A 25,583-nucleotide genomic window follows, 5' to 3' on the forward strand; every position below is an offset into this window, starting at 1 on the left:
GTGTGTGTGTGCGTGTGTGTGGGTATGTGTGTGTGTGTATGTGTGTGTGTGGGTGGGTATGTGTGTGTGTGTGTGTGTGCGTTCGTGTGTGTGTGTGTGTGTGTGTTCGTGTGTGTGTGTGTGTGTGTGTGTGTGTGTGTGGGTGGGTGTTTTACAACAATCGATCATACAAATATCGAAGGACATAAACATAACAACACCATCACAAACCCCAACAACAACTATAAAAACAATCTTTTAACACATAATCAGAACTTGTGATGGACAGAAGCCCACACACACAGACAAACATTCAGACGTACACAGACAGACATGCAGACTGACAACCAGAGATTTTGCTTGTGTGTGTGTGTGTTTAAAAAAAAGTCCATGATACATGCATTAACTGACTTACAAATAACAACAACAACAACAACAACAACAACAACAACAGCAACAACAACAAACAACAACAGCAACAACATCGTTTCTCAATCAACAACATTGAACTCCAGGATCACTTGAAGTTAAATTTTCATTTCACTTTCTGGCACACCGTTAGGATCAAAGATTTATTTAATACCCTCCCCCCCCAAAAAAACCAAAAAAAACCCAAAAAATCTACCTGATATAAACGCTCGCAAAATATGAACGACAAACTATTTTCCCGCTTAAATGTAAACGCATGTGTTTGGGTGCGGAATATTGAGTTATAAGAATTTAGTGTGTTTGTTTTTAATATCGAACAACACGTTGCAAATAATGACTGTCTTATTCAAAGATGTTTGTGTTTGTTTAGATAATTAAGTTAAATATGATAAGATATTTTTTCAAACTATTGCTGCCGCAGTCGAATCAAATGAGGAAATAAGTTTGTGCTCTGTCCATCCCCCTCCCACCCCCCTACCCCACTTTAGTATTTTCTTTCCGCTGCTATTGTTTAGTAGTCTCAAGTCCAATAATCTTCCCTTTCTTCTTATCTTTGCTTTAGATTATATATTCTTCATTTCTATCTGACTTTTGTTGGGGGGGTAATTAGCATTATTTGTAGATGAACATACATGATATCATGCACTTAAAATATGCATAGCATGCTGTGTGGTCCCAAGGTTTTCCTTGTACAACATGCCACCCTATGTTGTGTGAATAGTATCATGTTTACACCCACGCGCGTGTCTGATCCAAAAAGGTTCATCATCATGTCAAAAGAATTAAAGAAAGCACGAATTAATCTATGTCGTGCAATTACTGATTTCAATGCTAAACCGACATCAGGTGGTGGAGGGCATACACATTGCAATGAGAGAGCGTTAATCCCTTCAATAAACGTATATATGACGGTGCCTTAATCCCTTCAATACTTCTATATATGACGGTGCCTTAATCCCTTCAATAATTCTATATATGACGGTGCCTTAATTCCTTCAATAATTCTATATATGACGGTGCCTTAAAGCTTTCAATAATCTTATATATTGCTATTTCATATGTTACGTGGATTTCCATTGGTTAATTGGGCAAAATTGAGCTCAATGCCAAAGGGATATCGACGACATTTCCTTTATTGCTACCCCACTTCAAAAACAAAAACACCTAAATTTAAAAACAAACAAAAAATATATGAAAATGTAATTATCCCAGAATTTAGTTGAGCAAGTGACTAAAGACTTTTTGAAAGAAAAGACATTTTGAAATACTGAAAAGTACAAGAAAAGCGTGAACAAAAAGAAATAATAATCAGAGGGAGGGATATGGAACAGCCAAAACTGAGACAAATACTTTTGTAATTTCTTTACAGTAAAATGTCCAGAGAATTAGCAATATATCTAACATTGACTGACTGTGTGATGATATCTTCTGCTATTGGTCTGTTTCGACAGTGATATCAAAATCGAGACCGTAAATACAAAATGTCCAGAGAATTAGCAATGTATCTAACATTGACTGACTGTGTGATGATATCTTCTGCTATTGGTCTGTTTCGACAGTGATATCAAAATCTCGACCTCCGGTCTCGATTTTGATATCACTGTCACACAGTCCGTCAATATTGGGTAATATGACGGTGCCTTAAAGCCTTCAATAATCTTATATATGACGGTGCATTAAAGCCTTCAATAATCTTATATATGAGGGTGCATTAAAGCCTTCAATAATCTTATATATGACAGTGCCCTAAAGCCTTCAATAATCTTATTTATATGCGGTGCCTTAAAGCCTTCAATAATCTTATATATGACGGTGCTTTAAAGCCTTCAATAATCTTATATATGACAGTGCCTTAAATCCTTCACTAATCTTATATATGACGGTGCCTTAAAGCCTTCAATAATCTTATATATGACAGTGCCTTAAATCCTTCACTAATCTTATATATGACGGTGCCTTAAAGCCTTCAATAATCTTATATATGACGGTGCCTTAAATCCTTCAATAATCCTATATATGACGGTGCCTTAAAGCCTTCAATAATATTATATATGACGGTGCCTTAAAGCCTTCAATAATCTTATATATGACGGTGCATTAAAGCCTTCAATAATCTTATATATGGCGGTGCCTTAAATCCTTCAATAATCTTATATATGACGGTGCATTAAAGCCTTCAATAATCTTATATATGACGGTGCCTTAAAGCCTTCAATAATAGTCCCTTGCTGTTGCAGCATATCACGAAGACCCTTGTAATCGTGTCATTGCCGAAGAATAACAGTCCCTAGCTGTTGCATCAAAAAGGTAGACCCTTGTAATCTCGTCATTGCCGAATAAATACGGTTCCTCAATTTCAAGAGGCCGTAAAGTTTCTTGCTCCGAAAACAGTGTCCCTTGCTATACGATCACTGCATCATATGACGTAGACTCTTTTAATCTTGCCATTGCCGAAGAAATATAGTTATTTGTTGTTGCAACATATAACTTATATAAGGTAGACTCTTCTAATCTTGCCATTGCTGAAACAATATAGGCCCTTGCTGTTACATCATGAGACGTACACACTTCCATTCTTGCCATTATCAATGGAATATACTCCCTTCATTCCCAGAGACTGTACAGTTTGTGGCTCCAAAAAAGGTTTTTCTTGCTAAACGATCACTGCATCATATGGCGTAGACTCTTTTAATCTTGCCATTGCCGAAGAAATATAGTCCCTTGACGTTAGCGCGGATGAGCACAGCGCGGAAGCTGAAGTTGCTGTTGGTGGTGATGAGGATGTCGCAGAGAGTGAGGATGAACTGGTCGAGCAAGGCGAACTGGAATCCCTCGCACGCGTTATCCTCGTCCCTCTGTTGGGGAAACACCATTGTTGTTACAACAGACACTCACAGACACACATATAGAGAGAGAGACAAACCTCACCCTCTACCCTCGTTAACTCATTCGGTCAAGTATTGACAATGTAACAAAACAGAATGAGACAAAGAAGGATAACAAGGAAATCAACCACGCAATCAACGAATGAACTAATCAATACAAACTAACAAGAATTTTTAAATTTTTTTTTAATTTTCATTACTTTATTGTCCCATCGCTGGGAAATTCGGGTCGCTTCCTCCCAGTGGAAAGCTAGCAGCAACGGAGTCGCGCTACCCAGGTGTCTGCGTGTTTAGGTGTATTCAGCCACCTGCACTTATGGCAGAATGACCAAGGTCTTTTACGTGCCATTGTGATGACACGGGGGTGGGACATGGCTTCCGTCTCTGGGTCTGCACATAAAGTTGACCCGTGTCCGTCCCGGCCCGAATTCGAACCTGGGACCTTTCGATCACAAGTCCAGTGCTCTACCAACTGAGCTACCGGGCATTAGTACGTAGACAAAGACATAGATCCACCCGGCAATCAAATCCATAATACAAATGTAACCGAGTGCCGAATCACAACAACCATCTTTGGAGGCGAAGTCCAATCAAACACGATTGAGAGTTTTAGAGCTAATTTCTTAGCCCTATAAACACTGTTTTGGTTACGCAAAGGAAAACAAGAACATACAGAGAGACAGAAGCCGCCAGACCCCATCACAAACAGAACTCTTCAATCCACAGGTGTCTAACCGGCGAGCACTTTCAAAGGCCAACAACTCTGCAGAGCCTGCTGTGAAGGGCGACGGTAGTCTCCATGTCACACACACACACATACACATACACACACACACACACACACACACACACACACACACACACACACACACACACACACTCAAACAAACAAAACAAACAAACAAACAAACAAACAATATAAAAACAACATTCACCTGTTTATGCACATGCACAACAATTCCTGCCATTGTTGTGGTGCACCGATGCGATGATACAAAAACACAAATACGACCAAACTAGCACACAAACAAACAAAAATAAACAAACAAACAAACAAACAAGCATACACACACACACACACACACACACACACACACACACACACACACACACACACACACACACACACACACACACACAATCTCACCTGTTTATCCACATGCACAACAATTCCACCAGTGTCCCGATGCGCCGATCCGAACTTTTCTCGCGAAGTCTCGCGAACGACGAGATTATCGGACGCCATGAAAATAACACTCCCGTTCTTGGCGTAAGGCTGGAGGAACTCCCAGAGCGCTCCCAGCTTCTTGATGTCGTTGATCTTGCGGGAGTCTTCGGGGTTGTACTTGCTGACCCCGATACGGATGTGAGCGCAGGCGAGGGGCTTGGAGCGGTTGAACCAGCCCCAGTCCATCAACAGACTCACCGCCATGTCCTGGAGTAGCGGGGTGGGCTTCATCAGCCATTGCCAAGCATCGTCGAAAAACCTGGAAAGATAAGAAATTACAATAGCAACACGTTATTGTATATATATATTATCCCAGTCCCTCAGCTGACTCACCGCCATGTCTTCAACAAGCGGGGTCAGTTTCATCAGCCATTGCCTGCATTGGAAAATATTGCAAAACATTTATCCAACTAATATCTTATTGTGTAAGATGAAAGTGAAGGCTGATAAAAACTGTACATATTGTGAGGATGAACTTGATGTATTGGAACATTTTTTCTTTGAATACCCAACCGTGCTCAGGTTTTGGAATTATATTGAAATGTACATTTTAGTAAACAATTGGCGAAAGAATTAGGTTGAATGTTACAGATGTGCTTTTTGGTATTAAAAGTAACAGCAAAAATATGAAGAAGATTAATCATATTATTTTAATCGCAAAGATGTGCGTAAGCATTTTTAAAAAAACCGATTCACGATTAACACTGGAAATTATTTTTGGAAATCATGTTGTTTTGAGATTTCGTTAGTCTGACGTTTTATTAATTAGAAACAAATTGTTTATTGTCTCTGATTTAAGGTAAAGCATGTAAATGAGAAATTATGTGTACAAACAGAAAACACACAGTTACCATGTTTGTTATCACGTGTTTATTGATTGATTAAAATTTTGGAAAAAAAAATCCATTGCCAAGTATCGTTGAAAAACCTTGAAAAATAGGAAATTACACTACCAATAACAACACTTTATTGTCATCATTTTCACGAGTTTTCATTCACAAACACCTGGGAAATAAATTTCATGTTCCCCATGCAATAGTTTATCTACAATCATATAGAATGATATTTTTTACTAAATTCTACAGTTGAATTTATATTAATTTTTGTAATAAGGATTAATGAATTTCTAACCGCATATTCAATAATCCCTATTTAAAAAAATACATGTAATATAAATTCAACTGTAGTCTTTTCTAAAAAAAATCGTTCTTTGTTATTGTAGATAAAAGTCATGTGTATTTTTGTGCCAACATTTTAGCATTTCCCAGAAATCCAATATGGCGCTGTTTAAGCCAGTTTCCATAGCAACGGCAGTCTATGTCCTGTAGTATTAACATATTTTTCATTTATTTTCATGAGTCACTTCAATAACTACCCAGAAAACTAAGTTATTCCATGTATTCTCCAAGTTTAATTTTGGTGATTTTAGTGCCTCTCATCGCTTTGAGGTGGCAAAACTAGCTAAACATCGTGGAGACAACAAGTGAAAACAAGTGAGGAAGCTGACCTGGGTCTGCCGTGAATCAGCCAGGGTGGGAACGTTTTCTTGTAGTGCGGGTTTTGGCGTAGTGCCCAGTAGTGTTCCACGTTGGTGCGTAGGTAGATCACGTCCTCGGGGTAAACCTCGTTGAAGTCAATCCTGTTAAGATGCAAACAGAGTTTTACAATTGTGACCCTCCACCACGGAATGAGTCGCATGTCACCTTTGCATGATTTTCATATTTGTACATTTTCCTAAAGAGTTTTGTATGCTCTATCCAGTGGTGAAAACCGTTTTTAGAAAAGATCGAACACTGTTTGAGTTATAAGTCTGTGACTAAGGTGACCCTCACACAGTTACCAGACACTCCCCGGACTTATAATAATAATAATAATAAACAAGAAATTCCTCCGAGGTAGGAAAAACACCCCCGTCCTTACCAGAAGTCAGAAGTCAGAAGTCAGAAGAGAGAAAGTCAGAAGTCAGAAGTCAGAAGTCAAAAGTCAAAAGTCAGAAGTCAGAAGTCAGAAGTCAAAAGTCAAAAGTCAGAAGTCAGAAGTCAGAAGTCAAAAGTCAGAAGTCAGAAGTCAGAAGTCAAAAGTCAGAAGTCAGAAGTCAGAAGTCAAAAGTCAGAAGTCAAAAGTCAGAAGTCAGAAGTCAAAAGTCAGAAGTCAAAAGTCAAAAGTCAAAAGTCAAAAGTCAGAAGTCAAAAGTCAAAAGTCAGAAGTCAGAAGTCAAAAGTCAAAAGTCAAAAGTCAGAAGTCAGAAGTCAGAAGTCAAAAGTCAAAAGTCAGAAGTCAGAAGTCAAAGGTCAGAGGTCAGAAGTCAAAAGTCAAAAGTCAGAAGTCAAAAGTCAAAAGTCAGAAGTCAGAAGTCAGAAGTCAGAAGTCAGAAGTCAAAAGTCAGAAGTCAGAAGTCAGAAGTCAGAAGTCAGAATGTAAACACAGGGTCCATTGCGAAAGGGTACGTCGAGGTAGGAAAAACACCCCCGTTGGTCAAAGGGAAATAACCATTCTCACTGCCACCAACTGAGAAGGTTATTTCCCTTTGAGCATTAATATGTCACTCTTAATCTTAATCCACCAATAACTCCCTAACCGTGTGTTTGACTGGTCCCAATTTTTTGTAAGGACCGTCTCAGGAATGTATAGAACCTGTTCACCAAGTTTGGTGACGATCGGTCCGTTCATTCTTGAGATCTATATGCGAACACAAACACACAAACACACAAACAAACAAACAAACACATCCAGTGAAACCTATACACACCCCTATACCGGGGGTGTAACAAACAAACAAACACATCCAGTGAAACCTATACACACCCCTATACCGGAGGTGTAATAATACGAGAATTTATAACGCGCACATATCTCACCACAAGGCGACCCGCGCGAGGTGACATGCGACTCATTTCGTGGTGGAGGGTCACAATTAGTGTGTGTATTCTTTGTGTATCTTTTGTGTTTTGTGTGTGTTTTTTAAAGTATTATTTTATAGTGTTTACTGGTTTTGAGGTGCAGTGACTAGGAGTGCACCAAGTTGGTTCGAAGGAAGATGACGTCATCGGGGTAAAGATTTAAACAAAGTTTGATTTTATATCGTGTGTGTGTGTTTGTGTGTGTGTGTGTTTGTGTGTGTGTGTGTGTGTTTGTGTGTGTGCGTGTTGTGGTGTGTGTGTGTGTGTTGTGTTTGTGTGTGTGCGTGTTGTGGTGTGTGTGTGTGTGTGTGTGTGCGTGCGTGCGTGCGTGCGTGTGTGTGTGTGTGTGTGTGTGCGTGCGTGCGTGTGTGTGTGTGTGTGTGTGTGTGTATGTGTGTGTGTGTGTATGTGTGTGTGTGTGTGTGTGTGTGTGTGTGTGTGTGTGTGTGTGTGTGTGTGTGGTGTTTAGTGTTGTTGGAGCGGAGAGACCCATACTGCCCCGTGTTGTTGTGTCGGAAGAGAGTAAACCTCGTTGAAGTCGATCCTGTTAAGATGTACACAGACTTTTAGTGTGTGTTACTTTGTTTGGTTTTCTTTTTGTGTTTGTTTTTAGTGGTGTTTATTGGTTTTGACTCTCCTCGACGTCTAAACATCCCTGTTTGCACGCATGCGCACGACACAGAACACAAATTCACAGCCAAAGTTTCACGCCTTGAAAACAGTACACGCATGCAGAAAAAGCAAGTCGCGTAAGGCGAAATTACATTTTGTCAAGCTGTGGAACTCACAGAATGAAACTGAACGCACTGCATTTTTTCACAATGACCGTAGTCCGCCGCTTGTGCAAAACGGAGTGAAACTGACGAGCCTGTTTAGCGCGGTAGTGGTTTCGCTGTGCTGCATAGCACGCTTTTCTGTACCTCTCTTCGTTTTAACTTTCTGAGCGTGTTTTTAATCCAAACATATCATATCTATGTGTTTTTGGAATCAGGAACCGACAAGGAATAAGATGAAATTGTTTTTAAATCGATTTCGGAAATTTAATTTTGATCATAATTTTTATATTTTTAATGTTCAGAGCTTGTTTTTAATCCAAATATAACATATTTATATATTTTTGGAATCAGGAAATGATGTAGAATAAGATGGACGTAAACTTGGATCGTTTTATATTAAAATAATTATTACAATTTTCAGTGATTAATTAATTTTTAAGCCACCAAACTGAAATGCAATACCGAAGTCCGGCCTTCGTCGAAGATTGCTTTACAAAAATTTAAATCAATTTGATTGAAAAATGAGGGTGTGACAGTGCCGCCTCAACTTTTACAAAAAGCCGGATATGACGTCATCAAAGATATTTATCGAAAAAATAAAACAAACGTCTGGGGATATTATACCCAGGAACTCTCAAGTAAAATTTCATAAAGATCGGTCCAGTAGTTACTCTGAATTGCTCTACGCACACACACAGACACACACACACAGACACACACACACAGACACAGACACACACACACACACACACACACACACACACACACACACACACACACACACGCATACACCACGACCCTCGTCTCGATTCCCCCTCTATGTTAAAACATTTAGTCAAAACTTGACTAAATGTAACCAGCAGAGAGAATAGTTTGGCTACCAACAGCTGCAACCAGCACACTGTTAAGCTCGCTTGCCAGTTAAACACAACTGCTTGCGCGCTATACTGGGAGATTGGCCTTGCACTGAGAGAGCTGCTAGCTGCTGTGTTACCTCTGCAGCAGGGAAAGGATGGGTGCCAAAAATAGCCTGCAGCTAAAGTAGCAGAAATGAAGCCCTGCGAACAGCCGTGCTAGCTAATTACGAATAGTCTGAGAGGACTACATAACATCGTATGCTTATCCTTATCCACATCCCCCTTGTGAATACAGGGAATCCAAAAACAAAGAGACTGCCAACGTTCCAAAATTCAGAATAAGATTGTCTCGCGTGTGTCTTCTCCCCAAGCGGCTGCACCTTTTGCGAGCCTAAGTCTTTTTTGTTTAAGTAATATTTGTTTGTCTGTGCACTTAAAAGACTGCTGGGTTGAAATATGTGTGACTGTACCGGAATGGTTTGGTTAATAATAAACGCTCCAACAACTTACCTTTGTTTTTGGAGTTTACAAAGCCTGGATAAAAGTCGCTTGTTCATTTCAATGCGTGTTATTCTCTCAGGTGCCGGGAGAAAGGTTCCGTATAACTCTCGCTTACTCCATTACACATGTCGTGTGCATTGAGAGCGCTTACTTCCCTTTGGTTATTTGATTGTGAATAAATGGCTAACCATTACACGCACCTGGTGAGGTTGTCATGGAAACTGTACTTGTTCTCATTGCACACGGCGTGGAGGACAACCTCACAGGACTATATAAAATCGCATTCTATTACTTGTAACTTGATGTTTACAAGAAAAAAAGACAGAAAAAAAAGGAAAGAAAAAAGAGAGATGAAAACAAGGAAGGGTTGAAGCAGCCTGCATGCAACTGAGGTCCAAAAAAAAATAAATAAAAATAAAAAAAAATCGCATTCGTATCCTGATCCATAGGGACGGTATTGTAAATAACGGGACAACCAATACACGCACCTGGTGAGGTTGTCATGGAAACTGTACTGGTTCTCTTTGCCCACGGCGTGGATGTAGCGCGTGGACCTTCCCCTCACCTCCTCCTCGCTGACCTCCCAGTTGACCAGGTTGGGCACATAGAATCGCCTGATGTCACAGGGCACCGTCATGTTGATTCCGAAACGACGCCCTGTCAGATGCAAACAAGTCACGTTAATGATACACGATAACGATTCATGCACACAACCTGGCGGTGACCTCACGATTAGTTTTCCTGATGTCACAAGGCACCGTCATGTTGATTCCGAAACGACGCCCTGTCAGATGCAACCAAGTCACGTTAATGATACACGATAACGATTCATGCACACAACCTGGCGGTGACCTCACGATTAGTTTTCCTGATGTCACAAGGCACCGTCATGTTGATTCCGAAGCGACGCCGTGTCGGACACAACCAAGTCGCGTTAATGATACACGATAACGATTCATGCACAGCCTGGCGGTGACCTCACACAAATTAGTTTTGTACTACTGATGTGGTGAAGTCACCGGTTGGTGTTTTTCTCGAACACATTGAAAACACCTTTATGTTCACGAACACCACTCTGTCCTGATACCACTAAATCCCCAGAAGTGTTCTGAACACATCAATGGCCGTGTTGTTGTTTTGTGTCAATGAGAAGCCCATCGGAGAGTTTTTTCGAACTTCTTTGACGCTTCGTCATGAGACATGCCAAAGAAGTGATATAATGTTTTAGTGACGTCCTCATTCGCGTTATGACGTCTTTGCCAACTTTGGTTGGCTTTTGACGTCAGAGATGTCACCTCGAAAAAGAGTGTCCAACATAGAAATCTAGGTTTTCTGAAATCCATATCGTATCTCTTTAATGACAAACGACACCGAACAAACAAAGACTTCCCTTCTTGACACTGTATTCCAAAGTGACATCTATTATTCATCAAGTGACACAGTTTGATAAGACGTCAAGCACACAACCGCAATAGCACAACACGAAACTTGGTTGGAAGAAATCAAGCTTGTTACGAGCATAAAACATAACAAGTGGTCCATATTGGGGTCCCCCCCACACTATCTATGTGTGTGGGTGTAGGTGTGTGTGTGTGTGTGTGTGTGTGTGTGTGTGTGTGTGTGTGTGTGTGTGTGTGTGTGTGAGTGTGTGTGTGACTGAGTGTGTGGGTGTGAGTGTGTGGGTGTGTGTGTGTGAGTGTGTGTGTGTGTGTGTGCGCGTGTGTATGTATGTATGTGAACGTGTGTATGTGTGTTTGTGCGTGCACGCACGCACGCACGCTCGCATGCACACACTCACACACGCATGCGAGCGTGCGTGTGTGCATGCATGCATGCATGCGTGAGTGCGTGCGTGCGTGTGTATACATATATGCGTTCGCGCGCGCGGACGTACCTGTGAGGTAAGCGATGAGGTAGGCGTTGACGAAGCCTCTCTGCCTGTCCCCCCACCCCCCGCACGCAGTCACCTTGTCGCACAGGTAGATCAGGTATTTCTGCTTCATTTCCTTCCTCCCTTGTCCTCCCGAGAAACCGCTTTGCTCCCCGTCCTCGTCGTCCACAACCTTCCATTCATACTTCACCAGCTTCAGCGTTTTCTGCAGAATGGATGGAGTGTGGCTCTCGCCGCCCGCCATGGGTTTTGCGACGTCGCGGCTGATAATACCTGGAAGGAAGGAAGGTTTGTTGGTAACGCTATTCGAGAAGGATGCAAGTTTGTTTACTGTTTCAGTTCTCGTGGTAAACTCCATGCATATTTACTCTATTTACAACCAGGTCTATCACTGTAAAACGAAGGTTCTAAAACGTCCGCAATTTCACATTTTGTACTTCAAATTTCGTCAATAATTTTAAAAATCTGTTCACAAATTAAAATCCTTGATTTCTTGTAAAAGTGAACGGCTCAGATCATGGGTGAAATTGACACCACCAGATTAAAATGCTCATTTTAAAGCCATCCGTTTGAATTAAAAGGAAACAAATCCTACCACACTGCTTAGTTTGAAATGAACAAAAACGAAATGAAAGGAACCAACAACATTGTTTTGTGTGTGTGGATTTTAAACACATTTTATTCACAAAACACGGCAGAAAATGGCGACTGATTTGTTGCACAGCGACAGTACACTTTTTAAACCCAGGCCAGTACTTTCATCAATGACAGAAGAAAGCAATGGAGGCCTGCATACTACAGTCTTATTGTTCTTTTATGTGCCTGAGGGATAAAATGCTGCAGTAAACTGACTTTTAAGATGTCATTGCACTCGGAAGATTTGTCTTCCGCTAATAACTTTGGTGTCACACGTTATGGGCAAACTTGAGGCAGGTCGCATTCTTGCAAAATATCATTAACAACAAAGAAAAGTCATTTTTAGCATAGAAATAGAAAAGCTTTACCATAATAATGTGTTTTGAAAAAGAAAAACATTATAGTGTCGGCAGAACACGACTCTCGTTAAGTCAAATGAGTTTCGTGTCACATCGTTATGGGCGGAAGATTGTGTTCAAACGCTGTAGTAGACGAAAATTGTATTGAAAAATTGCTGTCTGTATCATAATTAGCGCCCATAGACTTTTGATGCACCAAATATTGTGTGAAAATATGACGTAATTGAGAGCGTGACCTCATAGTTCGTTCCGTCAAACTTATCAAACCTGTTATGGGCGTGAGATTTCGTCAGTGATGTTCTTGTTTTGGACTTTTTCGCTGTCCTAATGAAGCTGGAACAAATCCAAAGGTAAGAAATGTTTCTTCTATTGTATCCAAAGTCATTGGTTGGAACTGAATTCTATTAAATACGTTTCACTTGGAAATACGTGATTTGTAATGTTCTGTGATTCCCGAATTCGTGGCCGTCAAAGTAATGGGGTCTGATAGTTAACTTTTTGGTGTTTTTCTTAAGCTTAAAAGCTGTTGCGTTTATTTGTCATGATGTCAACACATGAATTGTCTTCCGCGTGCAGGAACGGATGAGCACAGCCACATCAAACGTCGGTTTGTGTATGTGCCTGCAGAAGATGTGAACAGGCACAGGCCAGAGCGGACAGGGACAAAGCCACTGAAGAACACCCAGAGACTTCACTGCGTGAAGAGAATCCAACCTTTCGTGGTTGCAACACGAGAGCGCTCTTGTTTTTGTCAGGGCTGCCAAGAAGATGCTGACTGTGAAAATGCTGAAATTGCTGGAGACTGGAACGTGTCGCGACTTGCACCTCCAAGACGGAGACAAGCACGGGCAGACCAGCCAACGGCCCCCGGACACGCTTCGCCTGTGCAGCTACCACAGCAGCCAGCTGCGCCCGTACACCTGCCAGATCAGCCAGCTACGCCCGGACACCTGCCAAATCAGCCAGCTACGCCCGGACACCTGCCAGATCAACCAGCGACGCCCGTACACCTGCCACATCAGCCCGGACACCTGCCACATCAGCCAGCTACGCCCGGACACCTGCCAGATCAACCAGCGACGCCCGTACACCTGCCAGATCAGCCAACAACGCCCAGACACCAGCCAGATCAGCCAGCTACGCCCGTACACCTGCCACATCAGCCAGCTACGCCCGCACACCTGCCAGATAAGCCATCTACGCGCGTTCACCTGCCAGATCAGCCATCGACGCCTCAACAGCTGCCAGACCATCCAGCATAGAGGTAGACCTAAAGACTTTAACATGAATTGTAATAATGTAAATATTTCATAAGACTAAAACTGGTTGCAATTGCACACACTGGTTTCACTATAATTATTTTAAAATCGTATGTACAGAATCTATATTGATCACTCTCATTCACATGCACCAAGAATACTTTTTTCAACAAAAGAATGAGGAATTCAAAATTTGAATAAAATACTAAAGCCAGTTCACACACTCTGACACAGATTTTCTTTTTAACAGGGAACTCAAGATTGGGGACTACGTGTGAGCCTACCTGTTGACTGTCAATGGGATTGCAGCCAAGGGAAAGCATTGTGTTGCAGTATTAAGTTTTGATTGAGCGCATTAATGCATAGCACAACACTACACGGTGTGATAATTTCACAATCACTTTTTTCAATTTATTGATAGCTAGTACTGTAATAGCATATTACTTAGTGTAGCACGCAATAACTGATACTGTCATCATTTTCACGAGTTTTCATTCACAAACACCTGGGAAATAAATCTCATGTTCCCGATGCAATAAATCCCTGGTTACCATAGTTGCAGGAAGCGGGCTATACATGGATGATCAAAAGCAAACCCAATAGAAACGCTCGGGGATTCTTCGGCTCTTTTCATTGGCGTTTCACCAGACCTAGACAGACGACACTACTTAGCAAAGTTAAAAAAAAACGAACTGGCAAACTGGCACAAGTAAACAAAAAACAAAACTACTTCATGAAAGGTCATAAATTCATCACAAACAAATGAAACCTAGTGATACGCTTTGTCTTCGTACAAGGTCATGGAGTGCGTGTATCCGTGTTTCGATACACAGACGTTCAGAGAAACAGGAACGTCAAGTTCAAGTCAAACCAATTGATCCCTGACACACACATTTTGACCCGTGCACAAGACGCTGTATCACTAAACGAAGCGCAAATAAGAAATAATAATAAAAGCAAAGAACAGAGCAACGAGATATGCAAACATCTAACAAAGCCGAGCAAGCAGAATGACAGGTCTAATGAAAAACAAAGAGGCACTGAGTCGGAAACAAGATCGCGATTCTTTCCTTCGCTGCACGACGCACATCTTCTGTGACCTTTGACCCAACGTACCTTGCTTGCACGATGTAAATCTTATGTGAGCTTTGACCAAACGTAGCTTCCACATTCAATCACTAAGCTTAGATATTTACAACTGAAAACCAAGGGGGTGGAATACTGAGAGGAACCTACAGAACTGTGCAACCTGGCATACTTATCCCAACATTTTATGAACTCAAAACACAGAAAGTTGCTTTCACACGCCAACATCTTATAATGTTGTTAAACCGTGTGTACACAAAGATGACATTTTTGTCAAATCATACTTGTGCGTTGACAGAGCTTTTTACGTCATGTATTTGATCTCAACTGTTGACCCGTGATTTGTAGAAATGTAAAACATTTTACAAATGATGAAATCGCGGGGCGCGCCGCGTGATTTGTAACCACTGTTTTACAAATCACGTGGCACACCTCGAGATATGTAAAACATTTTTTTTTTACAAATGACGTAAATGCGCCCGATATTTTCTTGTCATCTCGAAAGTCCAGGGCGGTAATTACGATGTTGAGAATGTTTTTGAGAACTCCCGTGCACATGTTTGTGACGGACACACCGACAGACAAACAAATCTGCGCTTATCACGCTTCGAAATCGAATTATAGAAAATAATAACATGTGCAGATTTACTCAAACACTTCCATTTTCATGTGGATTTTTGGCCTGGTTGACTGGGATCTGGACAGCAAATATTAATACTAATAAAATGAAAAGGTATGTATTACTTTGTGGTTTTAGGTTCGACGTAATTTGTAAAATGTTTTTACAGTTTTACAAATCACAGGTTAACATCAACTTCCATGGTAGTAAATAAATATAATACTCTGCAACGGATTTAGGTATGAGTCGGTACTTATTGTATTTGTTCCAGATCGACAAGCTGGAAGAGGAAGGTGTTCAGGTCCGGTTGATGAAGCGTGTGAGGAGCCGCTACGTTTTCTTGGGATTGGATGGCAAAACCTTCGTGTTCCATGAGGAAATTGTCAAGAAAATGTCTACAGTATTAGCAGAATAGATTCAAAGGGCAAACATTTTTGACTCACATGCGAAGCAAAAGTGAGTCTATGTACTCACCCGAGTCGTCCGTCCGTCCGTCCGTCCGTCCGTCCGTCCGTCCGGAAAACTTTAACGTTGGATATTTCTTGGACACTATTCAGTCTATCAGTACCAAATTTGGCAAGATGGTGTATGATGACAAGGCCCCAAAAAACATACATAGCATCTTGACCTTGCTTCAAGGTGAAGGTTGCAGGGGCCATAAATGTTGTCTAAAAAACAGCTATTTTTCACATTTTTCCCATTTTCTCTGAAGTTTTTGAGATTGAATACCTCACCTATATATGATATATAGGGCAAAGTAAGCCCCATCTTTTGATACCAGTTTGGTTTACCTTGCTTCAAGGTCAAGGTCACAGGAGCTCTTCAAAGTTGGATTGTATACATATTTTGAAGTGACCTTGACCCTGAACTATGGAAGATAACTGTTTCAAACTTAAAAATTATGTGGGGCACATGTTATGCTTTCATCATGAGACACATTTGGTCACATATGATCAAGGTCAAGGTCACTTTGACCCTTATGAAATGTGACCAAAATAAGGTAGTGAACCACTAAAAGTGACCATATCGCATGGTAGAAAGAGCCAATAAGCACCATTGTACTTCCTATGTCTTGAATTAACAGCTTTGTGTTGCATGACCTTGGATGACCTTGACCTTGGGTCACATGTATTTTGGTAGGAAAAATGTGTAAAGCAGTTCTTAGTGTATGATGTCATTGCTAGGTTTAGTTATTTGACCTTGACCCTGAAGGTCAAGGTCATGTAAAGGTCAAGGTCAAGCATGTGAGTCGTATGGGCTTTGCCCTTCTTGTTTTGATTGACCTGCACCGAATCACGCTTTGCCCTACAAAGTCCAGAAGATGTGGGTCTTGTACGACCCATACTTTCTAACTGTGACAGGGTGAACTGCCAACACTCATAGAGTTATGTTATGTCCGGTCATTTAATTGTTTTTCTCTTTCAGTCCTAATCTAATTATCTCCCCCTGACCCATTGTTTCTGCCTTCAGGATCGCTGTGTTTATTGTAAACTTGGAAGTGTGTCTTAGATGCTGGACCCTGATTGGTTAATTGTTTAAAAGGACGCGCGCTATTCCCAGATGGGGGCCCGGTAGCTCAGTTGGTAGAGTTTTTCGTTTCATGCTAAGTCACTGTATAATGTTTCCCCATGTAATGCATATCAGAATGTTTGTCTCGAGTTCTACTTTTTATGTGTATGATAAATACGTTTGCCGATTATCTCAGTTTGGAGAGTTTTGTTATTTTCTGCACCGAAGAAGTTTCAGTGCCTTCGCTAGAACCGTTATTTTTCTATCCTATTAAATAAATATCGATTTTTACGTAATGTTACTTATTTTGCTGGAAAGTTAAATGTCGTAGCTGTATTGGTTGTTAGAATTAGTTATGTTCCTTTTTTGTCAACTGAGTGTAAAGGTATTGCGAGAAACATAGACTGATTCTGTGTTTCCAGCCGTATTCAGGCCGAATTTCCCCCCTGCTAGTCAGTTCATTCCAATAAAATATGCGGCCAACTTGAATGCATTATCATAAAATATGTTGAAACAGTGTTGCCTCAATGTGTGTGGATGCATTGGAATGTCTTGGTGTCTACGTTATGCGCGTACATAAGATAAGATTTGATATAACAAAATATTAACGGAAAACCGTTACAGTTTCTGTTTCGTTTTGCTCTTAGTACTGAAACGAATACAGATGAGGGTTTCTGTCATTGTTCTGTAAAATGTGGGGAGCCTGCTACCTAAGGTGTTACATTTATTGCACATCAACTGCAGCTACCCGGCAAAAACATCATCCAGAACCACGATCCAATATGGCGGTCACTCTCTTTTACACGCTAAATCAGCCTGACTGCCCGGTGGATTTACACGGAATGGGTATGCCCTGTAAGTTCAGATACCAAACAAACTCTCTGGGGTAAAAAATATGAAATATTGTTCAGTTTAAGTCACCGTTTCCACGGTTGAAAGTGAGTCTTACCATCAAAAACGCTATTTTGAGGGTAGGCGTGGTCAAGGACCTGTGACGTCATAGTACAATATTGCTCAAATCCAGGAACAGCGGTTTTGAGAAGAAGAAATGCATATCTTTGAATACACATAAGTCTGTGACCCAAACACGGCTGTTAAACATCTGATCAATAGCACTGAAGACATATCCTTAACTTGTTTGTTATACCTGTATGAGCAGAAGAATTTGCGGTAACCAACACAGAAAGACTGTCAAAGTCTGGAACGCTTGTTTCTTTTTGCGTTTTTCGCCGTTTTGCATCCTACAGACTCTAAGCAACAGTACTATATCACTTAGAGTGCATTCTCTTGCACTTTATTTTTGACCGTCTGTGCAACACTTCAGTGACCCATGATCTGAGCTGTTCACAAAAATTAAACCTCTCAATCTCTTTTAAAAAAAGTTAAACATCTTGATCTTGATAAGGTTACAAATGTCGATCTCTTTTAAAAAGTTAAACATCTTGATTTGTTTAAAAAAGGTAAAAGTCGTGTCCTGGAGAACATTCCTGAATAAAAGCCTCAGAGTATGGATGAAGTGTGACTCTCACCGCCGGTCATAGTTTTTGTGGCGTCGCGGCCAGTTAAACCTGGAAGGATGAAGTGAGATGGGCCTGGGGCGTGTGTCCGTCCTTCCATCAGAAGTCTGGAGAAGGCGACGATGAGGATGAGGGTCAGGCCGCTGAGGGTCAGGATGATGGTGAGGATTTCTTTCCTCATCTGCGGAGAACGATGAGAGGATATTGTGTGGTGATAACACAAACATGGAATCGAATAAATAATCTGTACAAATCCATCAATCAATCCAGCCGGCCAGCAAGCAAGCCAGCCAGCGAGCAAGCCATTCATCCGGCCTTTCCATCCATCCACCCATCCATCTATTCATCTGAATATTTATCCATACAGCCAGCCAGCCAGCCAGAGAGCCATTCATCAATGTTGTGTGTATGCGTGCGTCTTGTCTGTCTGTCTGTCTTTCTAGTTCTTCTTTGTGTATGTGTGTGTGTGTGTGTGTGTGTGTGTGTGTGTGTGTTTGTGTGCGTGTGTGTGTGTGTGTGTGTGTGTGTGTGTGAATGTGTGTGTGTGTGTGTGTGTACCCCCGTTTCCACAGGTTTGGTTGCCTAAATCACCATAAGGCAACCATCCACACGTGGATGGCAACCTAAACTCTGGATGGCAACCTAATTGTGTGGATGGTCGCTTCATTTAACACCGTTAAATTGACTTTTTTGACGGAAAGAATGTCATAACAATGTTCAAAATGACATTCTTTCCGTCCTCTATAGGCGACGAAATAGGTCAAATTTTGTGCATTTTTTAGTGCAAAATTCTTCGATGCCGGAGCGAGTACTGCACCCAGTGCTGTTGTAGTGCAAGTGCACTAGAAAGGCACTACACCCAGTGCCGCCTCTTAGGTAACCATCCACACTTTAGGTACGTGTGTGCCTGCTCAACTTATGAAGCAAAGGTAACGGCAATGGCAAACATAGGAACAAGGGAGACAACAAATGTAAAAAGTAGAATTCAACGTGCAACAAATGTGATTGTCATCATTTTCACGAGTTGTCATTCACAAACACCTGGTAAATAAATATCATGTTCCCCATGCAATAACTCGAGGTGGTGAATGGGTTTGAGCTTTTATGTGAAACGTGGATTGTCAAAATAAAAGCCAATCAGGCTGATTGTTTGATGTGTGGAACCATCGTGGCTTTGGATTTGTGTTTCCGAGGACAACGATTGTAAGCATTCACTCTCAAAGACCCAATCAATGTTGATAATTACCGCGGCGACTCATGGTCAATTTGCAACTTATCTCTGTAATCGCAAAATCCACAACGAAAAGTCATAAACATTTAAAAGAAAAGAAATATGCTCAACACTTACTGAATTCACAGGTATGATCGCAGCTCTGTACATTTTCAGACTGGAAGAAAAGCGTCAACAAGCTACGTTTGACGTCACATACAAGTTTGACGTGTTATCTCGTGCTACTGTGACGATGCTTTGTGGCCCGGAGTTGGATTCTGAAAATTCGTCTCCCTGTGGGTTATTGTGCATTTTGTTGCACAACCAAAATGATGACAAAAACGATGTTTGGTAGCTTGTTGTCAGACCAGCCCTTTGTTGTTGGTCCTCGGGGAGCATATCGCCTTTTGTCTCATATTTATCAACCGCGGCCTTCGGCCTTGGTCGATAAAGATGAAACAAAAGACGATATGGTCCCCTTGGACCAACAAAAAAGCTGGTCTGTCAACAAGCCACCAAACATCTTATATTATCTCCCATTGTATTAGATTGTGGCTTGAGGAGTTGACATGTATGCTCTCTTTTTTTGATGGATTTATGAATATTGAACAAATCCAATTATTCCACGCGCTCGACTTCGGTCGAGAAATATTTAGACAACTGCAGTACCTCTTTTTTTTTTACAAACACCACCACGTTGACAAATTTGAATTGCCATATTCTAGCGTGTGGGAGAGACAGATAACCACAATTGTAACATATTGATTGTACAGTTCAAGCTCCAAACTGCAAAAAGCTTGTATTTGCCCATGTGTTCTCTTTTGGCAAATAAGATGTACACACTAGCAGCGCCTTTATTTCATAAACCTTTGGTGGGGTGAGATTTTGGCCAAATAAACATGTATGTTGGTTTAGGCTATAACGTCGGTCGTTTTTTTATGATTTTTTTCCCCTTAAATTTAGTCGATTTTAAAGGAGGTTACTTTCCTTATTCTCAGTATTGTTCGCAAAATGTGCCACAAGTTGTCAGTTGTTTATTTTAGAAATGAAAAAAAGTCTGTGTGTGTGTGTGTGGGGAAAAAATAGTGTCGGTCGGGTTACCCTAAACCAACATATATTTGTATTTTGCCTTACACAGTGACAACACTTTATTTCACAAACACCAGGATCTCTCAACGCCTCTATGGTCTGTCAAAGTGTGCCCCCATACATTTAATTTGCCACGTAAGTAGCCTTTGGTAACCGGCACGGTTGGCCTAGTGGTAAGGCGTCCGCCCCGTGATCTTTAAAAGTGGCTGCTCCGCCTGGCGTCTGGCATTATGGGGTTAGTGCTATGACTGGTTGGTCTGGTGTCAGAATAATGTGACTGGGTGAGACATGAAGCCTGTGCTGCGACTTATGTCTTGTGTGTGGCGCACGTTATATGTCAAAGCAGCACCGCCCTCGTGGTCGGCTGGGCGTTAAGCAAACAAACAAACAAAGCCTTCGGTTTTAAACACAGACGCCAATGGTATTGTCACAAACACTACGCTCTCTCGTGGCCTGTGTAGTGGGTAAAAGATGTGGACACATATTTACTTCACATGGATATAGCGGTTGTTTTTTGTACCACGTCCGTAGCATGTAAAAGAGTTATCAAGGAATGTACGCGACATTTGAGAAAGCGTTTCTATTTCACCAGTCGTAGCCTTCAATACAGTAATGTCACACGCTTTCCTTCTTTGGCTTTTCTTCTTTGCCACTAATAAAGCAAACGTGTGCAAGATGTAGAGGTTACATGCCGAGTCTCAGTGATTATTAAAAATAATGGTCGAAGTTTTGCGGATCCTAAAAAATGCTAGCTTCGGCGAGCTTTTTCATGACCGCGAACTGAGACCATTATTTTTTTATAATCACTGAGACGAGGTGTGTAACCTCTTTATTCCTCCTTTCTTCAGTTATTCAAAAACAAGAGGAGTGTTTTTGCGAAAGTTTGATCGAATCCTATTCACTCAACCAGTCAACCTGCGCAGGCGATCGATTAATGCGCGGTTGTATAGTTCCGTGCAAATCATTCCATTCTTCTTGTCAGTTTCCCTATTTTGGACTAAAATCAAGTACACAGATATGCTGTTATTCTGCTGTGGCGGTAAAGGCAGATATTGTGTGTTCTGTTTATGTTTTGGTATCGCTTAGGATAATGTTCTTTCGTCAAATGGGACTAGACGAATTTTTGCACCCGTGTTCCAACGTTAAAAACTGTATGAAGTTCAGTTTTCTGGGAAAATAATGTATGAAACCGCTTTATGTTGCTTAAATTGTTGAGAGGTGTGCATTTGGTTGCGTGTGATCTGTTTATAAAATGAAATATTTTTGAAAACTGACCGTCGGATTGCAGTGTGTTGTCGAAGAAACTGAGCGAAAAGAAATTTGAAGGGGGAACTACTCTTGTCGCTAGACAAAGTATGAGAGTTACTTGCCTTGGGAATTTGCTTGTGATGAACGTTTGTGCACGGCAGATCTAGATTCAGAAAACAACCAAACTCATGGATTGTATATGGAGATTCATGTGTTCAAGCCTGTAGTTGTTAATTTAAATGCGGTATGTTTGTATTGTTTGCTCCAGAGATGTATACTTCGTACATTAGAACGTTCGGAACTTTTCAGTCGCAAAAGTAGTACCGACACAGAACAACTTCTCAACCCATTGCACTATCGAGGATTCACGCGGTTGCTGGCTTGTTATTTGTTTGGTCGCTGGGTGTTTATCGAAAAATAACTAGCTCTACAAGTTAACAGAGGTAAAGAAGCAGAGGGGGGAATACCTGCTATTCCGACTTGGTCGTGTGACAGACGTTTTATTCCACACGAGATTACGTTGATTGTCTAACGAAGCCGTCAGGCTGAGTTAGACATCAGCTAATCGAGTGTGGAAGAAAACTCTGTCACACGACCAAGTCGGAATAGCATTTATGTCTTACAGCTTCAACAGAGGAGAGAACAAACACGTGTTGTGTACTCAAGCTTGACAAACATAAACACAGGAGCAGCCATTGTGGAGAGATCTACTATTTGACGGAGGTGACCGAACAACTGTGAATGACGTCTCGGTATATGTGAATGACGTCACAGTCATCGTCACAGTCTGTATCTTTTGAAGCATGCAATCTTTATGACGTCTTTCTGTGTCTGCATCCGCGAAATGTTTGTTCATTCCGGAATCTTTGTCGTCTATGTTCAGAACTCTGTCCTTATAGTGTCAGACTAACAGGCCCCTTGAGCGAGCCACTTTCCAAGGGAAGCTAAATTCGCATATGGAAACAGTACTGTCGTCTGGAATGCTGTTTTCAGTATTTTGAGCGTTGGAGAATTTGTAAAGAGAAGAAACGATAACAGCAGGAGAAATAAAAGTCGTGTGTGCATTTTTTGGCTTTTGGAGGGACGATTTTGAGTTTGAATCTGTTCTTGCCATGCTCCCAAAGCGTGTAACATACAATCTTGCACACGTTTGCTTTAGTAGTGGCAAAGTGTGAATAGCAGGTATTGTTGACACTGATAATACCTTTACTTCACAAACACCAACTCAGCGTTTGTAAAAAAAAGTTCTAAACGTACTTTCTTCACATTGATCAATCGTTTCTATTTCCTCACGTAGTAGTCGATGGTGGATTGGGTTTTAGACACTGATAACACCGTTAAAGTCACAAACACTACGCTCTCTTGGTGGCCTGAATTATCTGAAAATGAATTCTGAACGCATTTACTTCACATTGATAAACAGTTGATATGTTGCCACGTGGTAACAGTACGTTGTACATACTGACAACACCTCTTTATAATCCCATACACCACGCCCTCCAGGTGCCTGTGTACTCTTTAAAAGAGTTCTGAACGTAGTTAATTTATAATGTTAGTCTTTGCTAGAGTAGTTTTTACACACTGAAAACACCTTCATATTCACAAACACCACTCCCGCTTGGTGGCTCTAAAATCTCTAAAACAGCCCTGAAAGTGGCGAGTATATTATTCACCATGGCGAGTGGACAAATGTAACTGGCGAGTAGAAATGTTCATCTACTCGCCAAATGCGAGTACACACGCTGAAACAAATGGTTGGTTTGGCGAGTAAAATGTGACCCTCAACCACGGAATGAGTCGCATGTCACCTTTGCATGATTTTCATATTTTTACATTTTACTAAAGAGTTTTTTATGCTCTATCCAGTGGTGAAACCCGTTTTAGAAAAGAGCGAAAACTGTTTGAGTTATAAGCCTGTGACTAAGGTGACCTTCACGCTGTTACCATACACTCTCCGGACTTATATCAAGCCTAGCGCAGAACCGCGCGAGGTGACATGCGACTCATTTCGTGGTGGAGGGTCACAAATGTGCTCTCTGGCCAGTATATGTTGCACCATTGTTTGGACTTTTAGGGCTGTAAAAGACTCATCCTGGTCGTTTCTCTTATCCATAAAAAAGGATGTTACCTCTTCTTTACACAAATATCATCGCACTACATAAAGTATGTGGTTATATACACACATACGTGTTGTACTGTTCTTTTTTGTTGAATAAAATGATGATTCTGAATGTCTTTGACAACATTCCCTACAGAATCAAAACAACAAGAAAGGTAGGTTGTTGGAACGTTTGTTATTGACAAAACAATACGGTCACAGATATTTCGACCCAACGGTCTTTCAAGTGAACAGACAAACAAATATTCACACAAAACTTATCTTGATAGTTAAGATAATATGTGACCCTCCACCACGAAATGAGTCGCATGTCACCTCGCACGGTTCTGCGCTAGGCTTAATATAAGTCCGGGGAGTGTCTGGTAACAGTGTGAGGGTCACCTTAGTTACACGCTTATAACTCAAACAGTTTTTGCTCTTTTCTAAAACGGTTTTCACCACTGGATAGAGCATAAAAAACTCTTTAGGAAAATGTAAAAATATGAAAATCTTGCAAAGGTGACATGCGACTCATTCCGTGGTGGAGGGTCACATATATAATATTTATATTTATTATCCTCACCATCATCCTGACCCTCAGCGGCCTCATCCTCATCCTCATCGTCGCCTTCACCAGACTTCTGATGGACGGACGGACACACCCCAGGCCCATTTTCATTCGCTCGGCTTTCTGACGAGTGAACGTAAACTGATAGAACTATCAAGATAAGTTTTGTGTGAATATTTGTTTGTCTGTTCACTTAAAAGACCGTTGGGTCGAAATATCTGTGAATGTATTGTTTTGTCAATAACAAACGTTCCAACAACCTACCTTTCTTGTTTTTTGATTCTGAATTTTGGAACGTTGGCAGTCTCTTTGTTTTTGGATATATTCCCTCCAGAAGATAACGTTCGTCATACCTTCTGTCCCGTAGTATTTAAAACTCGTCTTTTGGAATTGCTAAAACACTTCCGGAAGACAAATCCAACAAAAAACAACTGCAAACGTCAGGAAAAAAACTTGTTGTCACAATTAAACATTCTTATAACATACCTTTTTTGTTAATAACTTCAGGAACACAAATTGCCCTCTGCTAAGTTTTCATTCCTCGAAGAGTGAATCTTCGTTTTAAGTCGAATGCTTTCTGAAAGTCTATCACCACACTTCTTGAAAAAGATGGACAACACTTGTCGCACTTGTTAGAACATATCCCATGGAATCTGTCTTGTGGTGGGAAGGCTGTCACCACAGTCATTACCTTCAAAAAGAAGTACTACATTTGTCACACTTTCCAGGACATATCCCCAGAAACGTGTCTATGAGAAAACTGCTCACAGATATAATCTCTATCACTGTTTATTCCTCGCAGACGCTCTCTTATACTGTCAGCTTGTCTCTTCTGAAATCAAGTGAGTGTGTATACGTTCTGTGTTTGGTTTTTGAAACGTGCCGTAAAAATAACAATACTCCTCTTTTTTTAAGCGGAAACGTGCTCTGTAACGGCTT

The 25,583-nt window shown here is 41.1% G+C and overlaps 1 protein-coding gene across 1 annotated transcript; it reads right to left on the reverse strand.

Annotated features, from left to right (window-relative positions):
* Positions 1-109: 109 nt before the first annotated feature.
* On the reverse strand, positions 110-25,583 carry LOC138950362 (uncharacterized). Its single transcript, XM_070322105.1, has 7 exons — positions 25,131-25,583; positions 18,444-18,612; positions 11,450-11,719; positions 10,044-10,212; positions 6,029-6,160; positions 4,441-4,780; positions 110-3,263 (listed from the first exon to the last, which is right to left on the reverse strand). The coding sequence occupies exons 2-7, from the start codon at positions 18,610-18,612 to the stop codon at positions 3,078-3,080; spliced, it is 1,266 nt and encodes a 421-aa protein (XP_070178206.1). The 5' UTR covers positions 25,131-25,583; the 3' UTR covers positions 110-3,077.

This window comes from Littorina saxatilis, linkage group LG16 (assembly GCF_037325665.1).
Source record: "Littorina saxatilis isolate snail1 linkage group LG16, US_GU_Lsax_2.0, whole genome shotgun sequence".
Lineage (NCBI taxonomy): Eukaryota > Metazoa > Mollusca > Gastropoda > Littorinimorpha > Littorinidae > Littorina > Littorina saxatilis.